The sequence below is a fragment of the Drosophila nasuta genome, chromosome 3 (assembly GCF_023558535.2).
Source record: "Drosophila nasuta strain 15112-1781.00 chromosome 3, ASM2355853v1, whole genome shotgun sequence".
NCBI lineage: Eukaryota > Metazoa > Arthropoda > Insecta > Diptera > Drosophilidae > Drosophila > Drosophila nasuta.
In genome coordinates, this window is record NC_083457.1 from 48,854,033 (window position 1) to 48,873,279 (window position 19,247).

Below are 19,247 nucleotides of genomic sequence, written 5' to 3' on the forward strand. Positions count from 1 at the left end.
TCTTTAACACTTGCAGCGTTTTCAATTTTTGCAACACTTTTGCTGCTTATGTCATTTAGCCAAGAGATTTGACGCTCGACTGACATGACTGCAGAAAGCAAAAGCGAAGCGAATTGAAAGAAAAGCTGGCAGCGTTCGTTACGAGTAATCACAGCAAAAAAAAAAACAGAAATGATACCCCAACCGACAATAAGGAAACAATTTTCACGCAATTGCAAAGGGGATGGCGAGGGGGCCAAAAATGTAATCGGAATCGAAATCGGATTGAAACGCAGCATGGAACCGTTTGCCAATTGCCATTTATCAGCAACAACTTGGCGTTGCGGTTGCTGGGCATGTGAGTGTGTTTGGGGGCGAATTTAACCTAGTGACTAGCCTAAGAGTGGGAGGTGATCTGAAGTGTAGTATATGCGATACATTATATATGGTATATAATAAAGTATATAGTATATAGAAATTATAGTATTTTAGAGCGAATTAACTCTATGAATGAACTGGAGCTAATCTAAAGTGTAGTATATGCTATTTTTTATATATAGTATATTGTAAAGTATATATAGTTCATAGTAAAGTATATATTTAGGGACGAATTAATCCACTGACTAAACTAAGTGCGGGAGGTGATCTTACAATATGGTATATTCTATATACTATGTTCACTATATGGTATATAGTATTAAATATCATATAATATAGTAGAAAATTATGTAGTGTATAATTTAGTATATTGTAAATGGTATATTATACTATATGGTATATATATAATATATAGTATAGAATATGGTATATAGTATAATAGTAGTATTTTCACTTACATTCACAAAGTTTTCGCGTTTGATGTCGTCAACTTCGTCGCGCTTTGAGATGCGTTTCTTCCAATCATCCTCGCCGCTCTTCTGCAGCGCCGCCAAACGCTCCGCAATGGAGCCGGTCTTGGCAATTGTGCGTTGATCGGGTCCCATGTTCTGTGTTCCAATGGAAGTGGAAGAGGAAATGGAAGTGAGTCGAGTGTGGTTGGGGAGGGGGGGGGATAAATGCCAAATGAGTCAGCACAGCGAATGTAGATTGAGGTCAAGTACTCACCTCTGTTGTTGTGTCTGCTGTTGTATCGAGTGTTGTTTCCTCTTGCTCTTGTTGCTGCTGTTGCTTATCGGCGTCTTCAGTTTGATGCGGTTCCTTAGTTGTTGATGTGCTCGGCTTATCGTCAGCTACATGACGCAACTTGACAAACCCGCCGATGCCAAGTGGAGGCAACACCTGGGGGCCAATGCCAATGGGTAAGACTCCAACTCCAACGCCAGCTATGCCCGAGTGACTTTTGCTTTTCGCAATGAGATTGCTGCAAAAGACAAGTTCGAATAGATAAAAGCCGTTAAAAGTGTGCATAAAGTGTGGCAATTAAAGCGCGTATCCAACTATTGTTACACACATGCAACCTGCCACATGCCACATGCTGCACATGCCACAACACACAACATGCGTCTTTTCTCTCAATGGGGAGCGAGCTGCGCCGCTTCCTGCCCCCCTTCTCTCCACCATTCCTGCAACACAAGTCATTCTCCATTAATAGCCAAATCGTGACGCAGCATTTGCTGTGCCACTAATGAGCAGAGATCGAAACTAAGAGAGAGGGGAGATAGAGGGGGTATTCCGCAGTCGATCTGCCTTATTGGTTTTCCCAATTGCCGCTTGCATTCTTATGCAGCACCGAGTCAGATACAAAGACTCTCATTCGTTGTAGTTGGAGGCGCAGGAAGCAATCGCTGCTAGATTTCCCAACACACAACTTTCTCCTTTAATAGGAGCTTCATGACCATTTATTAACGCTGGGCAACAACCATTTTCAGCCCGACTGTCAAACAGTCAGAGCATTCGCTTATTGTTATGGTCAAGATTCCACTTTTGATTGCCGCGACTTTTCGCGCACATTTTCCAGCTAACAAAAACTGCAGGCGTTTAATGAGCACACAGAGAGTATTGCATTTTGGCCATAATCAATGGTTTGCGAGGGAGTTGAGATTTGTAAAAGTGAACGATGGTGTAGTATTGATGGATATTAAATGATCGAAAAGGGAATATACTAAATGGTTTAAAAAGTGATAAAAACCAAAACATTTAAACCGTTTGAGATATAATGAGTAATTACACAATAATTGAAGTTTTTAAGAACGTATTGAAAAGCATATCTAATACTAGTACAAATAAGTAAGAAAAATACGAAAATATACCGAAGGCTTTATTTGGTATACAAAATTTACCATAGAGTACTAAATATTCTATATTGTCAAACATAATATCTAAGACCCGAAGTTAGTTGTAGTTTTTTGCCATACAAATGTATTTCATGAATAATTTCTAAAATATGAATCTGATCCCAACAAAATTCAGGAATTGGAACATAACAAATGCTGTCGAAGAAGAATGATAAGTTTATCTCTTATAGTCTGTGAGATCTAGTGTTTAATACGGACAGACAGACAGACAGACGGAAATGTCGTCTCGGCTGTTAATGCTGATCAAGAAAATACTTTATAGATGGTCGGAAATGCTTCCTTCTGCCTGTTTTATACAGTTTCTACCGGCACAAACTTATAATACAGTTCTTCTCCATAGTAGCGGGTATAAAAATTGCCTAGAAATATTTGCAAAACAAATTTTAAACTTTTTAAGATATATTTATAATAAATATTTAACAAAAATCTAAACTATTACAGAAAATATGGAAACTTCACAACAATCTTTTTCTGCAAGTTCAAGATTGTAATAAGCAGCACAGAAAAAAAAACACCCATGATTTCATATTTATTCATATTCTATATCAGTTCTAGCAAACTTTAAATCTGGCATAAATAAAAGTTTGTTGCATAAGCCAAGCAAAGCATTAGCATATTTCATTATCAAAAATCTTTACACACTCTACTACGAAAAGAACAGCTCATTGAGTAAATCACAAAAGATCTACTATCAAAGAAATCTCAAAACAGGTATTTCTTTTCTTTCAAATAATGATCAATAAAAACTATTGACACTTTTATTGACAAAGCTGTGTCAAGAGTTGAAACACTCTGCTTACAACTTTGTCAAGTTTTTTGTTGGCATAACTTAAGACTAGCCAAAAACAAGTAAAATGTTTGCCATAGTTAATTATCTATGAAGCAAAGTTAGATGATCAGCATAAACAAAAAACTCTAACTCATGTGGCCACCAAACTAATCTGTTATCTGTCATCATCATTTCCTCAGGTATTTTAGCTACTGCTGCTGCCTTTTGGCATTATCAACTGCGCCAAATAAATCTTCATTTATCTCATTGTGTGTGCACACATAATCACAGTTTGGCCATTGATAAATTGTGGGTCATCAAGCGTGGCACAAACTACACAGAGACAGCAACATAATCATAATATTGATAGTGTTATTAAAGCGGAAAACAGCACTCGACTTGATCGTCTTTTGTCTGTAAACAACACCGTTATGCGAGAATGTATCTGAGACATTAGTCACCCAGCGAGAAGTATTCCAAAAGAGATTTGTGTTCACTTTTCAAGAATTTGTTGTGAGTGTGTAACTCGTTTGTAAATTTGTTTGCTTCTGGCACTTACAAAAATTTGACAAGCACTTGACACAGTTAGACAGCCACTGAGCGGCACTTTGAGAGTCACTAGAGACCGAGCGAATGTTGTGTTCGAAGTTCAAACTGCGAACTGCACGCGACGAACGCTGATAAACGAATGAATGAGGAGCTGCAGCATCGAAAACGAAATCAAACGAAATTCAAAGTAAACCTCCGAAGCCTCGACTTGAGCACAGGTAAACCACGTTAAGGTAAACACACACACACACACACTCACATAGAGTTCAGGTAAACAGCGCTTCGCTGACAGTTAAATTGCATATTAATTTTTTGCTTAGTTTGACGAGCTGCTGACGGACAGGCACTCAAAATGTCCAAGAGAGGTCACACACAGACACACACACACACTCACAATCGTACAGCGAAATATAGTGAGAAAAGCGGCCCATAGATATAGATATATAGATAGTTAAAGTAGCCTCGCCAGGTGCAAAAAAAAAAGTGTGTGTGATCACAGGTAAAACACCTCGACATCATAAATTGTCACAAATTTGCTGCTGATCCTGTTATAAAACCCGTTTCTAGTTGTGGCATGAGATGTTACCACGTTTGTTTTTCTTTTTTTTTTGGTAGCTGTTAACGCTTGAGCACCACAAGTGATCCACCTTCCTCCCCCCTAAATCCCCCTCTCTATCTCTGTCAATCCCATTCAAATGAAAATGAAAATCAGGTCGTCAACAAAACGCGTTCCAGACCGCAGCATTTGAATGCATTCGAATTGTATTCAGGCAATATTCAGACGCAATGTCGAAAGTGGCAATCAGCAAAGCATCTCAAATTCAATTAACATGCATAATTACATGGAAAATGCATAAACAATTTTCCAATGTTTGGCATCCCACAGCGTTCACTAGTTCAAGAGTTCAACAAACGCATTTGGCGCTTGGTCAAGAGCGCTAATAATTCACAAACAGATGCAGGATGCAAATATACTTTATTCATTTTATGCATTTGAAATTTTGGTTATAATTATTGCAAGCATTTTTATGTGCTGCAAATTGGTTTCGTAAATTAAAGAAAGCATTATTTTATTTTAGTAATAGATGCCAAAATTATCTCTATTCAAATTCGTAAGCTAGTTTTGAGGTAGATCGAATCTTAAATTTTTTTTGGACTGTACGACTCAAAATTTGGAAAAAAAAAGTTTCATATTTTTATTTGAAGCAAATTGCAGAAATAATAATTTTACTGATAATTGGCAAAAGATGAAAAAAGCTTTCAACTTAAATTTGGCATCCCAATTTTAAGTTAAACTAATGTTAAAAAATTGGTCAAATATATTTTTTAATTGGAAATGAAATATTTCAGAGTCGATCAATTTTGAAATTTCTTCACAATCTAAATACAAATCGAAAATCACATAAAATGAGAATAAAAATTAATATGAATTTGGGTAACAAAAACCTTAATTAAGTCAACAGAAACAGAACAAGTAGTAACCCTTAATTCTATTTCTTTAGTAAATAATGAAAGATCTATATACATTTAAAGTTTCTCTACTATCTAAATATAAATTAAACTTTCTCAAAAATCACATGAAATTCTTTTAACAACATCCTAAATTTCTTGAACTAATGCAGCAATATAAACAGTAGAAGTGACAAATATTAAAGATCTGTCTGCTTATAAGGTTTCTCCATATTCAAAATAATATAATATGTAATTCAAAATAACATAAATGTAAATTATCTGAAAAATCACATAAAATGGCAATTGAGATTAATATTAATATGAATTTGTGCAACAGCAATTTAAACAAAAACAGTAGCTGACGTAATTTCATTTCCTTGACGTTTTAATCCAGATTAACGCTAAGCTGAAATCATATAAATTCGCTTTACTTTTCTCTCTGTGTAATCGAAAATGAATCAAAGTAAAAGCGCAGCCAATGCCCAAATTGCAGACAGACAAATCGCCTTAGCGAAAGGCAATCACTGTTCACAAGTAAGATAGTCGTAAGATAGTCGAAGTCAAAGGTCAAAGTGCACAACACGCGCATGTCCTTGTCGATAGATAGGAAGGAAAGGAAGGAGCTACTGCGTGTCCTTCCTTTGTTGATACTCTTAATGCACAAATTGGTATTTGAAAACAGTTTAGCGTTCAATTAGTTTGAGTGGCGAGTGGCTCAAGGTGCGGCCCAAATGATGAACCCCTGACATTCGACAGACAGCTCTCCCCCTTCTCCCTCTTTTTCTCTCCACTCTTTTTGCACGCCAACAAACTCGTTTTCAATGCCCTTTTTTTTAACTGCTTGCATAGAGGGAAAACTCTGGCTGACAGCGGCAACTAAACGCGATAAATTGCATCATTTGCTCTCCCTTCCTCCCCCCTCTCTAGAGAGGGGGAAGCTTTGGTATTTTGTAATTGAATTATGCACATTTTGCGTTGTAATTAAAAGTTTTCGCTGAACACGCGATCGGCTTTGACTCTAATGAAAATGCGGCAGCGTTTTTTTTTTTCTGCTGATTTAATGATATAACAAAATGTGAATTGTTTTAAGTCATAAACTGAGTTATAAACTATTTGGCGCGGCATAAATAATTGCATGCGATAGAGACATCGCATCAGTAGCAGCAGCCACAGCAACAGCAACATCAGCATTAGCAACCTAATGAGCGTTCAACATGCCACAAGTCGACAGCAACCTGCCACAAATATCAGCGTAAACGAGTCGCCCACGTCGCATCGATCGGAGGTGTGAAACCGATTTCAAATTGAAATTGCAAGTAACGCGAGACCCTGACAACTGGCCCATTGTAGAAGGTTATAGACAACTGCAGCGTGTTAAGGTTAAGCAAATAAAAGCTTCGTACTTTTTGAATAGATACTACACATATCATAAACAAAACCGCAAAAATAAAATCTGAAACTGAAACTGATCGTATAACAGCTCAGGTAAATTCGACAGGAATGTTTATATGTGCCAGACGGCTCATCATCAACAAGAAAGCTGCAGTTGAGTGTGATCGACTGTGAGATACCCGCTAACAAAATAATTCGGTTTTCTTCTTAAAATATACCAAGATATTATACTGAAAATATACTAAAATATACAAAATAATGAGTCCCGTATTCTCGACTATAGAAAACGCTTTCCATTTTTTTTTCTAAAAATATATATACCAAATTTCTCAAAATATCCTAAAAAATACTAAAATATGATAAATAAGTAAGAAATGTACAGTCGAGTGTGCTCGAATATGAATGTGTGAAAACAATGCGGTATTATTCTTAAAATGTATTAAATTAATATACTGATAAAATACCAAAATGTACTAAATAAGTAGGAAATCTACAGTCGAGTGTGTCCGATTGGGAGATAGCTTTTTCAATGAAAACAAAATAAAGTGGTATTATTCTTTAAAAATATACCAAATTAATATACTGAACAAAATACTAAAATATACCAAAAATACTGTCACGTACATTTGCTGAAATCACAAAGTTATAATACCCTTCTACCCTATGAGTAGAAGAAAAAAACTTGTGCAATTTGATGCCAAAAATGTGGCAAAAGATTTGCAAAAAAACACAAAAAACTCAAGTGCAATCACAACAGTTTTTCGTCTTTTGGAGTTGCCCAAATGACACTCGACTTGCCACTGAAGTGACAATTACTCACGACACCAGAAGAGGGGGAGATGTAGGGAGGGGGAGACAAGAGATTTTTGCAGTGCGATGAAGATCTCAAGACAATGCCAGAGCAAAGACATCCAACCTAACTGAGATCACTTAGATAACAGCTGCGATACAGTAAAGTTGAAGTTGAAGTTGAAGATCGCTGCCCAACAATTTCCCACGCTACATTTCATTTGTGAAAAACCATTAGCTCCCCTCCGTCTCCTTAGTTTCTATCGCCCCCTAGTTTAACCCAACCCCAGGCTAGAAAACTCTTTGTTCGTAATCATGCAAAATTACAACGTCAACGCGATCGCCCATTTTCACTCTTCCTCTCCCCCGCCCCACTAAAACTTGAGTCAGATAATTCGCTTTTGTTTTTCTGGCTGTTCAAAATTGTCTGCGCATTCAACATTTCATTAGACTGACCTTCTCCGTAATACTCTCGTAGTACCAACTTGTATTTTTTTTGCTTTGTGCACGTTTTGCCTTTTCAGTTTATTAACAATTTTTTTTTTTGACTCAAACTGTTATTTAATTGCGCGAGTATTGTGGTCGAAATATTCATACCAAGTTCAAGGTTTAACTCTGTGTGGAGTGAGTGTGTTTGTGTCTCGACTCTGTCTGTCTTTCTGGCTTTGTGTAGGGCAATTAGTTGTTGGAGCTGATGATGTAAGCACAGAGCTGGAGATATTCATAAATATATCAATACTGAGGGGCGTTTTTGAGCGTGACAAAAGTGAAGTAAAGACAACAGAAAGAGAAAGATTAAGAGTTAGGAAGAATGACATAGATTGTATTATACTATTGTTTGTAAAGTTGAAAACTGGTATTTAAAACACAAACCTGTTATTAATATTTGATTAGAAAATGTTTAGAAAATTGCTGGGAAGATGTGAAGCTTAGCAGCATCATGACCACAGTTAGCAACATCAATCAATGCTATATTTCATTGCTACTATTCAATTGATTTATTGATTGCTTGTTGATTTATTCAAAAACATTTTCAGTAGTTCATTTTTTTACTAAAGTATTGCTTAGCAACATATTCAGCATCACAATTCCTTTGTCTTAGAAACAAGCTTAGCAACATCTACTAGAGAAGTATGGTATAATAGAATCAGTGAAGTACTCCAGGAACTAATACTCATTAAAATACCACTGAATTGCCTTAAAAGCATTCATAGCAACATTCAACTTATACTCATTTCAGCCACATATCTTGTATGTCTCAAAAACATATTCAAGCTTGCATAACAACATCTAACACAGAAATGTCCTATAATCAATAAGTTATTTCAGCAACTACAATTCAATGATTTATTTTTCAAATCGCATTTAGTAATTAATTTCATATCTACATATTCCTCAAGTTTATTTTCCCCAACATATTTCGTATACTTAGCAACATTTCCCTTTATAACAATATTGCTATCATAGCTATGATATGCTATGCATAGCTATCAAAATTTCCCTTAGCTTCAATATTTCCAACATGCATTGCAACATTTTCCCTAACCTGCAAAGTCCTCGCAACATTTCCCTTAGCTTGTTGACAGCAACATTTCTAGCTAGGCAACATTGCTAGCTTCGACTTTGGCAACCAGCGAACAGCTGTCAGCTGCTCTGACAATGTTGCAGACAGGCGCAGTGTTGTCAGCACGTGCTGCAGCAACCCCTTTCACAAGCTGATGACCCCCACACTTCCCCAGCTCATCTCACACACACACAAACACATTGATATAATGCCACCCATCGCCTGTTTGGCCCAGACATGTTTTTGCTACCGTTTTTGCCGGTTGCTAAAGTAACCGAAAAACGAAACGCAAACGCAAAGCGTCAAAACAAACTCTCTCGCCTTTGTTTGTTGTTGTCGCTGGCATTAGAAATGCGCGGAAGAAGTGGAGGGGGAGGAGACTGCAGAGTGGCAAGAAGAAGCAGCAAACAGCAGTCGGAAGCAGGAAACATGCGTTTTTCCCTTTTTTGGGCAAAAGTTTGGGTTAACTTTGCAGCCTCCCAGACAAGTTGAGTGAACTAAAGAGAGAAAGAGAGAGTGTTTGGGATGAAGGGAAATACTACGAGTACGTCTCAGTTGGATGACTGCAGCAGCTTTTCGTTGCAATGCAAATTTCATTGTCAGGGGGAGGTCTCTGAGTTCGATGCGGTTTTTCGTATGGATTGCAAATACATTTTTGAAGGGGTTTTTGAGTCAGGGATATCGTTGATGGATACGTGCCTGGCGTGTTATTTCGTTCAGTCTCGACTCCAAACGATTTCGAGTTCCGAGTGGGTGGGGCAACGTGTTGTTTTTTTTTTTATTGATTATTAACCCAACCGAGCCACGCCATGAATCAAGCGGAGCCCGCATAATTAACCATCAGACGTTAGATCCCAAAAAAAAACGAAACACGTAAGAAATCTTCCGCTTTGCTTTGCTTTGTTTTCTTTTACTTTTTGTTGGTGGGAAAATCATGAGTCAACGCATTTCATTTGGTCTGATGGCTTCCCTCATGTGACGCTTCCATTTACCGTTTTGTCATCCATCTGGTGGACTTCTTTTTTACTTTTTTTGACAATTTGATAACTTGTTTTTTGCCCACACGCTACGTCATGTTCCTCATGTCGAGCGACTTAATTGACCGCCAAGTAAAGTAGTGAGTGTGTTCCCCTTAGAACGTTGTCAACTCAGCTCCAATTGCGACTCCCAATGAACTCTACGCCAAGTTCAACGAGGTAGCACAACAGCAACTACAATGGCAATGCCAACAAACTACAGCAACAACAGCAACAACAACAAGAACTGTTGACTTGAAACATTTCCGTCTGCGTCGCTGACTTCGTCTCAGTTCTCAGTCCATTCAACTGTGCTTGCTACATTTGTCACAGCTGTTTCACTGTTCGCTCTATTCCCCTGTTACCCTCTCTCTCTCTCTCTCTCTCTCTCTTGTGGCGTCGACAAGTGCTGCAACTGCTGCTTGAATCAATGTTTGTCCGCTGCTAGTTGTTTGCCACTGTTTCCTGTTTGAACTGCCAACTCCATCTCTAACTTAAACTCCATCTCTAACTCCATCTGACCATCTCCTTTGGGATTTAGTCTAGCGCATAAGCCTGCAACTCGTGCTTAATTGTTGTCTTTGTGATCTTGAACTTGAACTGCGAACAGAGAGCACAGTCTTTGTGCATTCTGTGGAAGCTTCAACTGTCATCAGACACATAAAGAAGAGCTGACATAACAAGAGCTCTTGATTATGCTAAAAGATCTTTAGGAGTGGCAAACATAGTCTGCGTTAAGAGAGTGTCAAATGGATAGTTTATTTTTTAGAAATAAGAATATACAGTAAGCTGAGTTTTGAAGAGACGCAGTTTCTCATTTATACCGGGTTCTCTTTTTATGAACAAGTATTTTGAGATAGTTTAAAACACCTCAATAAATCTTTTTGAATACCAATTACATTTTATAAAATGTATTCTATTAAGAAGTGGCAAACATAGTCTGAGCTCTCTTAACTCAGTGTCAAATGAATAGTGCTAAACTAAGAGTTTATTTTATACCTAATATTTATAGAGTATAGTATTATATCGTTGTGCCGGCTGGAAACCGAAACAGAAGAAGGAAAGAAACTTTGACTGACAATGGTACATTTTCTGGTATATTCTGATCTCTATAGTATATTTCTAACGTAATACTTCCATGATATACTATGCGGTATAATATTTGGTATATATTTAGAATAATGCCACACTGTTTTGCTTTTATTCAAAATGAATAGCGGGTATCTCTTAGTCGAGCACACTCGACTATAGGTTTCTGACTTGTTTTAGAAATAAGAATTTGCAATAAGCACTATATTGAAGAGTCGGAGTTTATAATTTTTACTTCTCTTTTTATGAACAAGTATTGTGAGGTAGTTTAAGGCAACTCATTAAAAGTATTTGAATGCCAATTACATTTTATTTTATGTCTTTTAAATGGGGAACTTTAAGCAACTAAAAAATACTCAAAATATCCCAGAAATAGTTGTAGTTAGTCAGGAAGAAATTAGTGTTCGTTTTAAAGTCATAAAAACATCAATAAAATCCATAAAAACAGCTTTGCCTAATTGCATAGACTTGGATAACTAAGGGAATGCAACGAAATAGAATAGAACGTTTTACTCTGAGCACGCAATAAAGTTTGAGTAGAGAATAAAGTCTCTATAGAAGAAGATATTGTACACAATGGTGTCAGGCACTAAGACAGAAATTAAGTGCATCTAAATATATAAAGCTATTATATGTCAAGGACAAAGCGAAAATAGATTTCCAAACAAATTTCTACACGTGGAATAGAGGTGACTGTCACAATTTCTTTTCTACAAAAATCAATAACTAAACTGAGTTCATTGCACTTTAAATATTAATGAGTTGCGGCACGAGTAGAAAAGTGAATGAATTTTACAAAATCAATTGCATACATTGTGAGTCACTCATTAGAATTGAAAATTAGTTCAAGAACATATAATATAAGTAAACCTATAAACTACAGTGGCGTCTAATTAAATGCCACTCCCCAACTCACATTTGTAATCGCAGCGACGCACGAAAACGAAAAACAACTCAAAACGAATTCAAAATTGAGCGGCGTTTTAATCATTGAATTTGATACTGAGAGTGTTGAATGCGAATCGCGTTTAATCGGCTGACAATTGAAGCGACAAAAGTTGCAACACTCAAACTAAAATTGTACGAGACAACACATTATTACTGTATAAAATAGGCAACTACATAACAAAACAAAAACCAGTTTCAGTTGATATTAATTCTAAATATCAGAAAACAAAAACTTAAAATGCGCTCAACTGTAGCTTTTAGCTGACCAGCGTCCCCAAACGTTGCTGATAGCGCAGTTGATCAACAAACGCGACGGCGTCAACAACGCGAAAATAAAACTAAGCACTGACGAGTTGCCTCCACAACAACACAACACAACATGTGGCTGACCTTGCTAGTTGGCGCTGTGATCTTGCTACTGATCTGGGACTTTGCACGCAAGCGTCACAGCTATGCGGCACTAGCGAAATCAGGCATTACGGGTCCCACCTCGTTGCCTGTTCTGGGCTGCGGCCTTGAGGCGTTGCATCTAGGAGCGGAAAGTAAGACTGGGAATAAAGTATTTGCGGATTTCATTCTTCTCCTTCCTCCTCCTAGATCTCATCGACTATGTTGACGCTTGTTTTGCGAAATATGGCAAAACTTTTCGCATGTGGATCTTAAATGAATCGCTGGTCTACACCATGGATCTGCAACACTTTGAGGCCATACTCAGCAGCACCACGCTGCTGGAGAAGGGACAACTGTATCAGTTCCTTCGTCCCTTTCTCAGCGATGGCCTCCTCTTGAGTGTGGGCCGAAAGTGGCACACGCGTCGCAAGATCTTCACCAATGCCTTTCACTTTAAGATCCTCGAACACTACATCGAGATTATGGATAAACAGAGCGGAGTTCTCGTTGAGAAGCTGCAACCTTTTGCGGATGGTGAGCATGTTGTGGACATGTTGAAATATGTGTCACTCGCTGCGCTCGATGTTATCACAGGTGAGAGATTACACAGATTGCAAAAGACGTATACTTAATGATATCATTTGTCTGACTTTCCCAATTCAATGCAGAGACTGCAATGGGTGTGCAAGTAAATGCTCAAAGCGATCCCGACTTTCCCTACATCAAAGCACTCAAAAGGTAAGAACTTTCATTCTACATCGCAGTTTGTGTGGGGTCTAAACTTTAGACTCCAAAGTGTTGTAAAAAACAGGGGTACAAGGTCAGCTGGTTGAGCTATTTAACAACTGCATACAGTTATTAGCCAGTCAAGTGCAGCGCACAACATTTATTACATTCTATACAAGTTCAAGCTTATTGCATTCTATGTAAAGAACAACAATGTCTGTCTGTCTGTCCGCTTACTCGAATGCGTAGATCTCTGAGATTAGAAAAGCTAACGCTACAAAATTTGGCGAGCATATTTCTATGCGGGAAACACATTGTATTTTGAAGGATAAATCTTTTTATTTGCCATACATTACAAAAAACTTTACTGCGGGATTTATACAAATTTAATAGCAAGTTACTTTGATTTGCACGCAATACTCAGAGTATGAATTATATAATTATAGAATTTTTTAGAATATAATTAATATTTAAATGCGGAATACCTATTGATAAATGTGCGCTGAGTGATTTTTACAAATGTCAGTGAAATGAAGTAATATAATTTTAAGTAATAAAAGTATGATTTGATCAAATAGCTGCAAATATGATTATAATACTTAGAGGAAGGTATAAATTGCACTGCTTAGAATCTGGTCTTACTTAAAATTGTTGATCTAGATTAGTAAATATTTACTGACTGCCTTCTAAAAACTTCAGAGCGATTGACTCATGAATTTTGATGTAATTTAAGTATAGTTTAGCAAGTTGTTTAACTTGAAAATATCAAATAAATTGTTGAGATAGGTTTTAGAATATGATAATAATTGATAATTGGGGATTAACATTAAGCGGCAATCTAATGAACTTCAAATTCATTTAAATATTTTATATACTCATAAGTTTCATTAGCTGTTCATTTAAATTAAACATTTAATTTATTTCTATAACAAGTCTCCAATTATATTCGTACACTTAAGGGGCGTTTATCTAATTAACTTTGTGGTTATTTTACGTTATTTTATCAATTTCTATAACTAGTCTTTAAGTATGGAAGTTTAAGTGCGTTTGTCTAATGAAATTTATATTAATTGAAATTGAAATTTAATTAATTTCTATAACTAGTCTTTCGGTACGGAGTTTTATAGTCGTTAATTGAATTACGTTTGTCTAATGAGATTTAAATTAATTTAATTTCTAATTTTGTCAATTCCTATTACTAGTCTCCATTATGCAATTATTCGTATTCAAAGTCATTTCGCACTCGACTGTAACTTTCTTTGCTTGCCTAACTTGTCTTAACTTGCTTCCCTCTCTTTCTCTCTCTCTATCAGCGTTGTCTACATTCAGCCGGACCGCATGCTGAAGTTCTCGCAGCGCTACGAGTGGCTCTTCCGCCTGACCGCCCCCCTGCTGCACCGCAAGTTGGTGAGCGATATACGCATCATGCACGACTTCACCGACAAGGTCATCCGAGAGCGACGCTCGACCGTGGAGCGTGCTCTCGCCGACGGCAGCTACCGGCCATTGAGTAAGCTGAGCTCACATAGCGGAAACCAAACAACAACAGTTTGAAATACATTTGCCAACTCTATTTCTATTTCAGGTCTGGGGGATGCAGAGATTGGCAGCAAATCGCAGATGGCACTGCTGGACATTCTGTTGCAAGCCTCCATCGAAGGCAGCCCGCTGAGCGATGCCGACATACGCGAGGAGGTCGATACGTTCATGTTCGAGGGCGACGATACCACCAGCAGTGGCGTCTCGCATGCTCTCTACTCCATCGCCCGGCATCCCGCTGTGCAGGCCAAGCTCTATGCCGAGTTGCAGCAGGTGTTGGGCAACGATCGAACGAAGCCGGTGACTCAGGCACAGTTGCAACAGCTCAAGTATCTGGAGTGTGTGATCAAGGAGACGATGCGTTTGTATCCGCCAGTGCCAGCGATTGGCCGATACACTAGCAAAGATCTGCAGATTGGCGATCAGACAATACCAGCGAACACCAGCATCTATTTGGTCTTCTACTTTGCCCATCGCGATCCGCGACACTTTCCCGATCCGTTCAGCTTCAAGCCTGAACGTTTTCTCGACGACAACGAAGAGCGACAGACGTTCACTTATTTGCCGTTTAGTGCGGGTCCAAAGAATTGCATTGGCCAGAAGTTTGCCATGCTCGAGATGAAGGCGCTGATTAGCAAAATACTCAGATACTATGAACTGTTGCCCAAGGGACCTGATCTCCAGCCTATGATGAACTTTATTCTACGCTCCTCAACAGGCATGTGTGTGGCATTGAAGCCAAGAGCTTAGATACAATTTTGATTATCGATAAGAGAATGCGAGAAGTGACTAGCATCTAGTTAAAGGTTGTGGTTTCCCTGGTTTACTTGTGATATTTATAGGTAGTTCATAAGCATAGTTTGTAAATTAAATAAACGATCTTCGACCTAATAAACAAGAAAGAAAGCTCGCTATTCATTTTGAATAAAAACAAAATAATGCGGTATTATTCTTAAGATTATGATACAATACTATACCACAAATATTTTAAAAATTAACCGAAGGGCATGTTTGGTATATCGATGAAGTACTACTTTCGAAATATACCATAGAGATCAAAATATACCAGATTGTCAGGCAAAGCATTAGCAGTAGCCGTAATTTGCTATACTTAAATACCGTTTAAAATTTTTATCCGATCGCAATCACATACTATGGTAATTATTGTCTACTCAAAAATTCCCGACTCTGATCTCTTCAAAATTACACTTGTTATTGAATAATTTTCGTTTTGCGGGGTTGGAAGTGGGCGTGGCAAAATTTAAAACAAACTTGATCTGCGTGCAAACATAACAAGTGCTGCCAAAAAAAAAATTAACATCTATCTTTTATAGTCACTGAGACCTACGTGTTTATATAGACTGACGGACAGACAGACAGATGGACATGGCTACATCGTCTCCGCTGTTGACGCTGATCAAGAAAACATACTTTATAGATTCGGGAATGACTTTTTCTCTGTGTTTTAAGTGTTAATATTTTAATAATAATTGCTGAAAAACTTCCAAGACAATTAATTGTTTATTAAAGCTAAAAGTCTAAGCTCATTTTTAAAAGATTCAAAACTAAGTTGTTGCTTTTTAATAACAGAAACTCTACACTTTAATACACCCATTAAAAAGTCAAATTTTATAGGCTACTAAATATCTTTAATACTTTTTATTGAGTACAACACACCCCTTTATGACCAACTGCAAAGCCAACGCAAAGCATTTCTATTTGCAATAACAATAAATGTGAAAGATTTACGTACTGTTCTTTCATGACTGCCTAAAAATAGTCAAGGCAAAGCAACTACTACTTAGTATAGTAAACAAATTCAGACATTAAATATTTGCTTCAGACGAAGAAACTATAAGCATCCAAAAGTTAAGTATATTTATCTCACTTTGTAACATTTAAAGCTGCATTATTTGCTCGCTTTAGGAATGTTAAGGATTTCCCGAAAATGAATGTCATAAAATGTGATAAGCAAAGTGTTTAATAAATGGCATCTGTGATGATATTTATTATGTTTGGCGGGAAAGTACAGCTTATTGTAATTTCCTTTATAATATTTTAAAGTCTTTGCATTGCAGTTACTGAGAATTAGATCAAACTGAGTCAGTGTATCAATATTTGTCCAGATTGGGCGTCATCCCACATAGTAAGTGGGTCTCTTGCTCTCGCTGAATGTTTGCGCACTGCGATCGTAAACTTTAGTTTTATCTCTATAATCCGAAGGCAAATATCGTTGCCTTTATTCGGAGTGAGTGATCTATTATTTGTCATTGCAATAAATGGTGAATAAAAGTGCAATTATTGTGTACTTCCTGTGGATGTGAGTTGTATTTTCAGCTCGCATTTCTATTCAGATTTCATTTGCTGAGTTTAAAGAGAGTTGCGTATCATCATCAAACATGTGTTCAAATAAACAACAAGTTGCTCGCGATATTTATCTTTCTATAAAAATTTGCAAAGTTGATAAGCGCTGCTTATCAGCATCATCATCAGCAGCATGATCGGTGCCATCTGCATATAAATGCTGGCCAAGACAGACGCACTGCGCCAAAAGCATTTGAAACGTTCAAGTAACCACTTTGAAGATGTCGCTAATTAGTCTATTCTTTGCTCTACTCTTGGCCATCTCAGCCGAGGCAATCAGTCGTCCACTGCCGCCTTATATCGGTCTGCCCACCCAGGATGGTCTCACCCAGCTCTTCTTCAACTCGCGAGTGACACGACGTGATCCCAAGACATCGGTGAACTGCTTTGCCGGCTACATTGGTGAATCGAATCTGATTGCCGAGCAATACAGCGGCGCCTACAGCGGTTGCCTACAGAAGGCTCACGAATCGCGACGTGGCATCGACTTGGACTTTTTGCCCACGCGGCGAATGATCGAAAAGTCCGCTGAACTCGTGTGCAACGCATTGAGTCGCTGCGTCAAAACCAATGGCACTCTCGACTCTTTTAATTGTCATGCGAATCATGTAAGTCGACACTTTATTATTCGGTTCATTTCACAAAATTTATACTTCTTTCACAGGGTTCTAATAACACCATTGCCACGTACAGCATCTCGGGCAATGCCACGGAATCTTCGCACGTGTTGCAAGAACGCTATCGCCTCATTGACTTGCATCATGAGCAATGCGTGAACAAGGCCGAACGCAGCTACGTCGAGTCCACGGCCAGGAACTACAACTATTTGCAGGGCTGCCTGGATGGACGTATTCTTCCCAAGCCCATTCCAACCACGAGCAGCTCCACATCGACAACCACAACAACGACAACGACAACAACCACAACTGAGCCACCAACAACCACTCCGGAGCCGGCAACCACCGAGAGCCAAGGCAACTTGGAGGATCAATTTAAGGAGCTTTTAAACTTGCTAAACTAAAACAACGAGTCAAGAACTTTTTTGGCTCGTTGTTTAACTTTTAAAGCTAAGCATATCGAAGGGAATTTCTGAAATAAAGCGAAAAGTGAACCCCAAACAGAGACAAAGTAAACAAAGCAGCATTCAAAAGTCACCCCAAAAGTCCAAATATTTAACCCTCTTGCAAAAGATTGAGTTTCGTATGAAATATCTTAGTCAATGGCTTGGCAAAATACTCTCTCATAATAATTGCACTTGGTTTCTGTTGATTAATGTGTGCTGGGGGGAAAAAAACCAAAGCTCAAGGCGTCAATTAGAAATATCGCTTGCGGCTCTTCCGTTTTTTTTTTTATTTCTTCTGCTGCTTTGGTACAAAAAGAGCTTGTGATTAATGATCTACAACCATCGCAATCGCATTAAGAAATTATCGCTGCTAATCATGATTATCGAGATGCCTTGACAATGAAAGCAACTTGAGTGGGTTTTTTTTTGTTTAACGAGATGTCAATCTTGAAGCCATGGCTAAAAATGTTTTGTTATAATTCTGCCATGTTTGGTCACTAGAAAAATAGGCAGAAACCATATAAACAAAGATCGAATCGAAGAGATCAACATCAACTCTGCAACACGTTTGCCTTTTACAGCACTCAAGTGTTTGCCTTTTATGTGCCTTGGCGGCTTTCGGCTCTGATCTCAGTTGGGTTAAAGGGAAAGAAAAACCTGTGCCGAGCAGCACCTGTTGCCCCCAAAGCAAGTCGCTCATTTATTAGCACAATTGGCAGTGGCATTTGGTGGCAACTCCAACATTTTATGACCAGTTCAACACAACACAACACAACAACAAAAAACCCGTCTGGCACCCAGTTTTATGTGGAACTAAATTCTTGGTATGCGATTGCGTCAATTTCTATGCGTTTTATTGGTCACGGCAATTGCAATGCAAGTCTGGTTTATGGGCGTGGCACTTGCCGCTTAATTGCACCTAGAAACAAGGAAAACGAAACGGAGAAAAAACGCGTTGCAAGGTGTTTACAACGTGTCTCTTATATCTTTAACCGATGCAATTAGATAGCTGCTATAAAGAAACAACAAAAAATAAGAGCTGCGATTGATTGCGCATTCATGATTGCGCTGCTGCTGACTAATAACAACAAAAGCTGATAAAAACATAAACTGAGCGCACATTGGGAAATCACTAAAAAGTGCACTTCGCATTCATTAATTTGTTATTGCAGCGAGAACAAAGACCGAGTGTGAAGAAAGACTTTCGATAATCAAAAAATGTTTTAACGATCGTTGAAGGGAAAACCCTTTTGGATCGATTAATGAGTTTGTGTAACCAGCAAATGTGCTACTTACTCTTAAAATGGATAACAATCGGGCTGTA

At 38.0% G+C, this 19,247-nt stretch overlaps 3 protein-coding genes across 3 annotated transcripts in view; 2 read left to right on the forward strand and 1 right to left on the reverse strand.

Annotated features, from left to right (window-relative positions):
• LOC132788284 (uncharacterized) overlaps window positions 1-19,247 on the reverse strand; it is a 129,054-nt gene that overhangs the window by 16,592 nt on the left and 93,215 nt on the right. Inside the window, 2 exon segments of the mRNA XM_060795617.1 lie at window positions 816-965; window positions 1,084-1,339. Coding sequence (XP_060651600.1) covers window positions 816-965; window positions 1,084-1,339 — 406 coding nt within the window.
• Window positions 12,122-15,402, forward strand: LOC132792300 (probable cytochrome P450 4d20). Its single transcript, XM_060801601.1, has 5 exons — window positions 12,122-12,383; window positions 12,439-12,825; window positions 12,900-12,969; window positions 14,271-14,467; window positions 14,543-15,402. The coding sequence occupies exons 1-5, from the start codon at window positions 12,221-12,223 to the stop codon at window positions 15,244-15,246; spliced, it is 1,521 nt and encodes a 506-aa protein (XP_060657584.1). The 5' UTR covers window positions 12,122-12,220; the 3' UTR covers window positions 15,247-15,402.
• Window positions 17,039-18,009, forward strand: LOC132790921 (uncharacterized). Its single transcript, XM_060799680.1, has 2 exons — window positions 17,039-17,468; window positions 17,525-18,009. Exons 1-2 carry the CDS (start codon window positions 17,082-17,084, stop codon window positions 17,879-17,881), a joined length of 744 nt encoding a protein of 247 aa, XP_060655663.1. The 5' UTR covers window positions 17,039-17,081; the 3' UTR covers window positions 17,882-18,009.

What these genes read in the sequence shown, in the direction of transcription:
- LOC132792300 (XM_060801601.1), top strand. Translation starts at nt 12,221, where the DNA reads ATGTGGCTGACCTTGCTAGTTGGCGCTGTGATCTTGCTACTGATCTGG. An exon ending in GTTGCATCTAGGAGCGGAAA is followed by an intron (nt 12,384 to 12,438) that starts GTAAGACTGGGA and finishes TCCTCCTCCTAG; the next exon opens with ATCTCATCGACTATGTTGAC. An exon ending in TACATCAAAGCACTCAAAAG is followed by an intron (nt 12,970 to 14,270) that starts GTAAGAACTTTC and finishes TCTCTCTATCAG; the next exon opens with CGTTGTCTACATTCAGCCGG.
- LOC132790921 (XM_060799680.1), top strand. Translation starts at nt 17,082, where the DNA reads ATGTCGCTAATTAGTCTATTCTTTGCTCTACTCTTGGCCATCTCAGCC. An exon ending in TTAATTGTCATGCGAATCAT is followed by an intron (nt 17,469 to 17,524) that starts GTAAGTCGACAC and finishes CTTCTTTCACAG; the next exon opens with GGTTCTAATAACACCATTGC.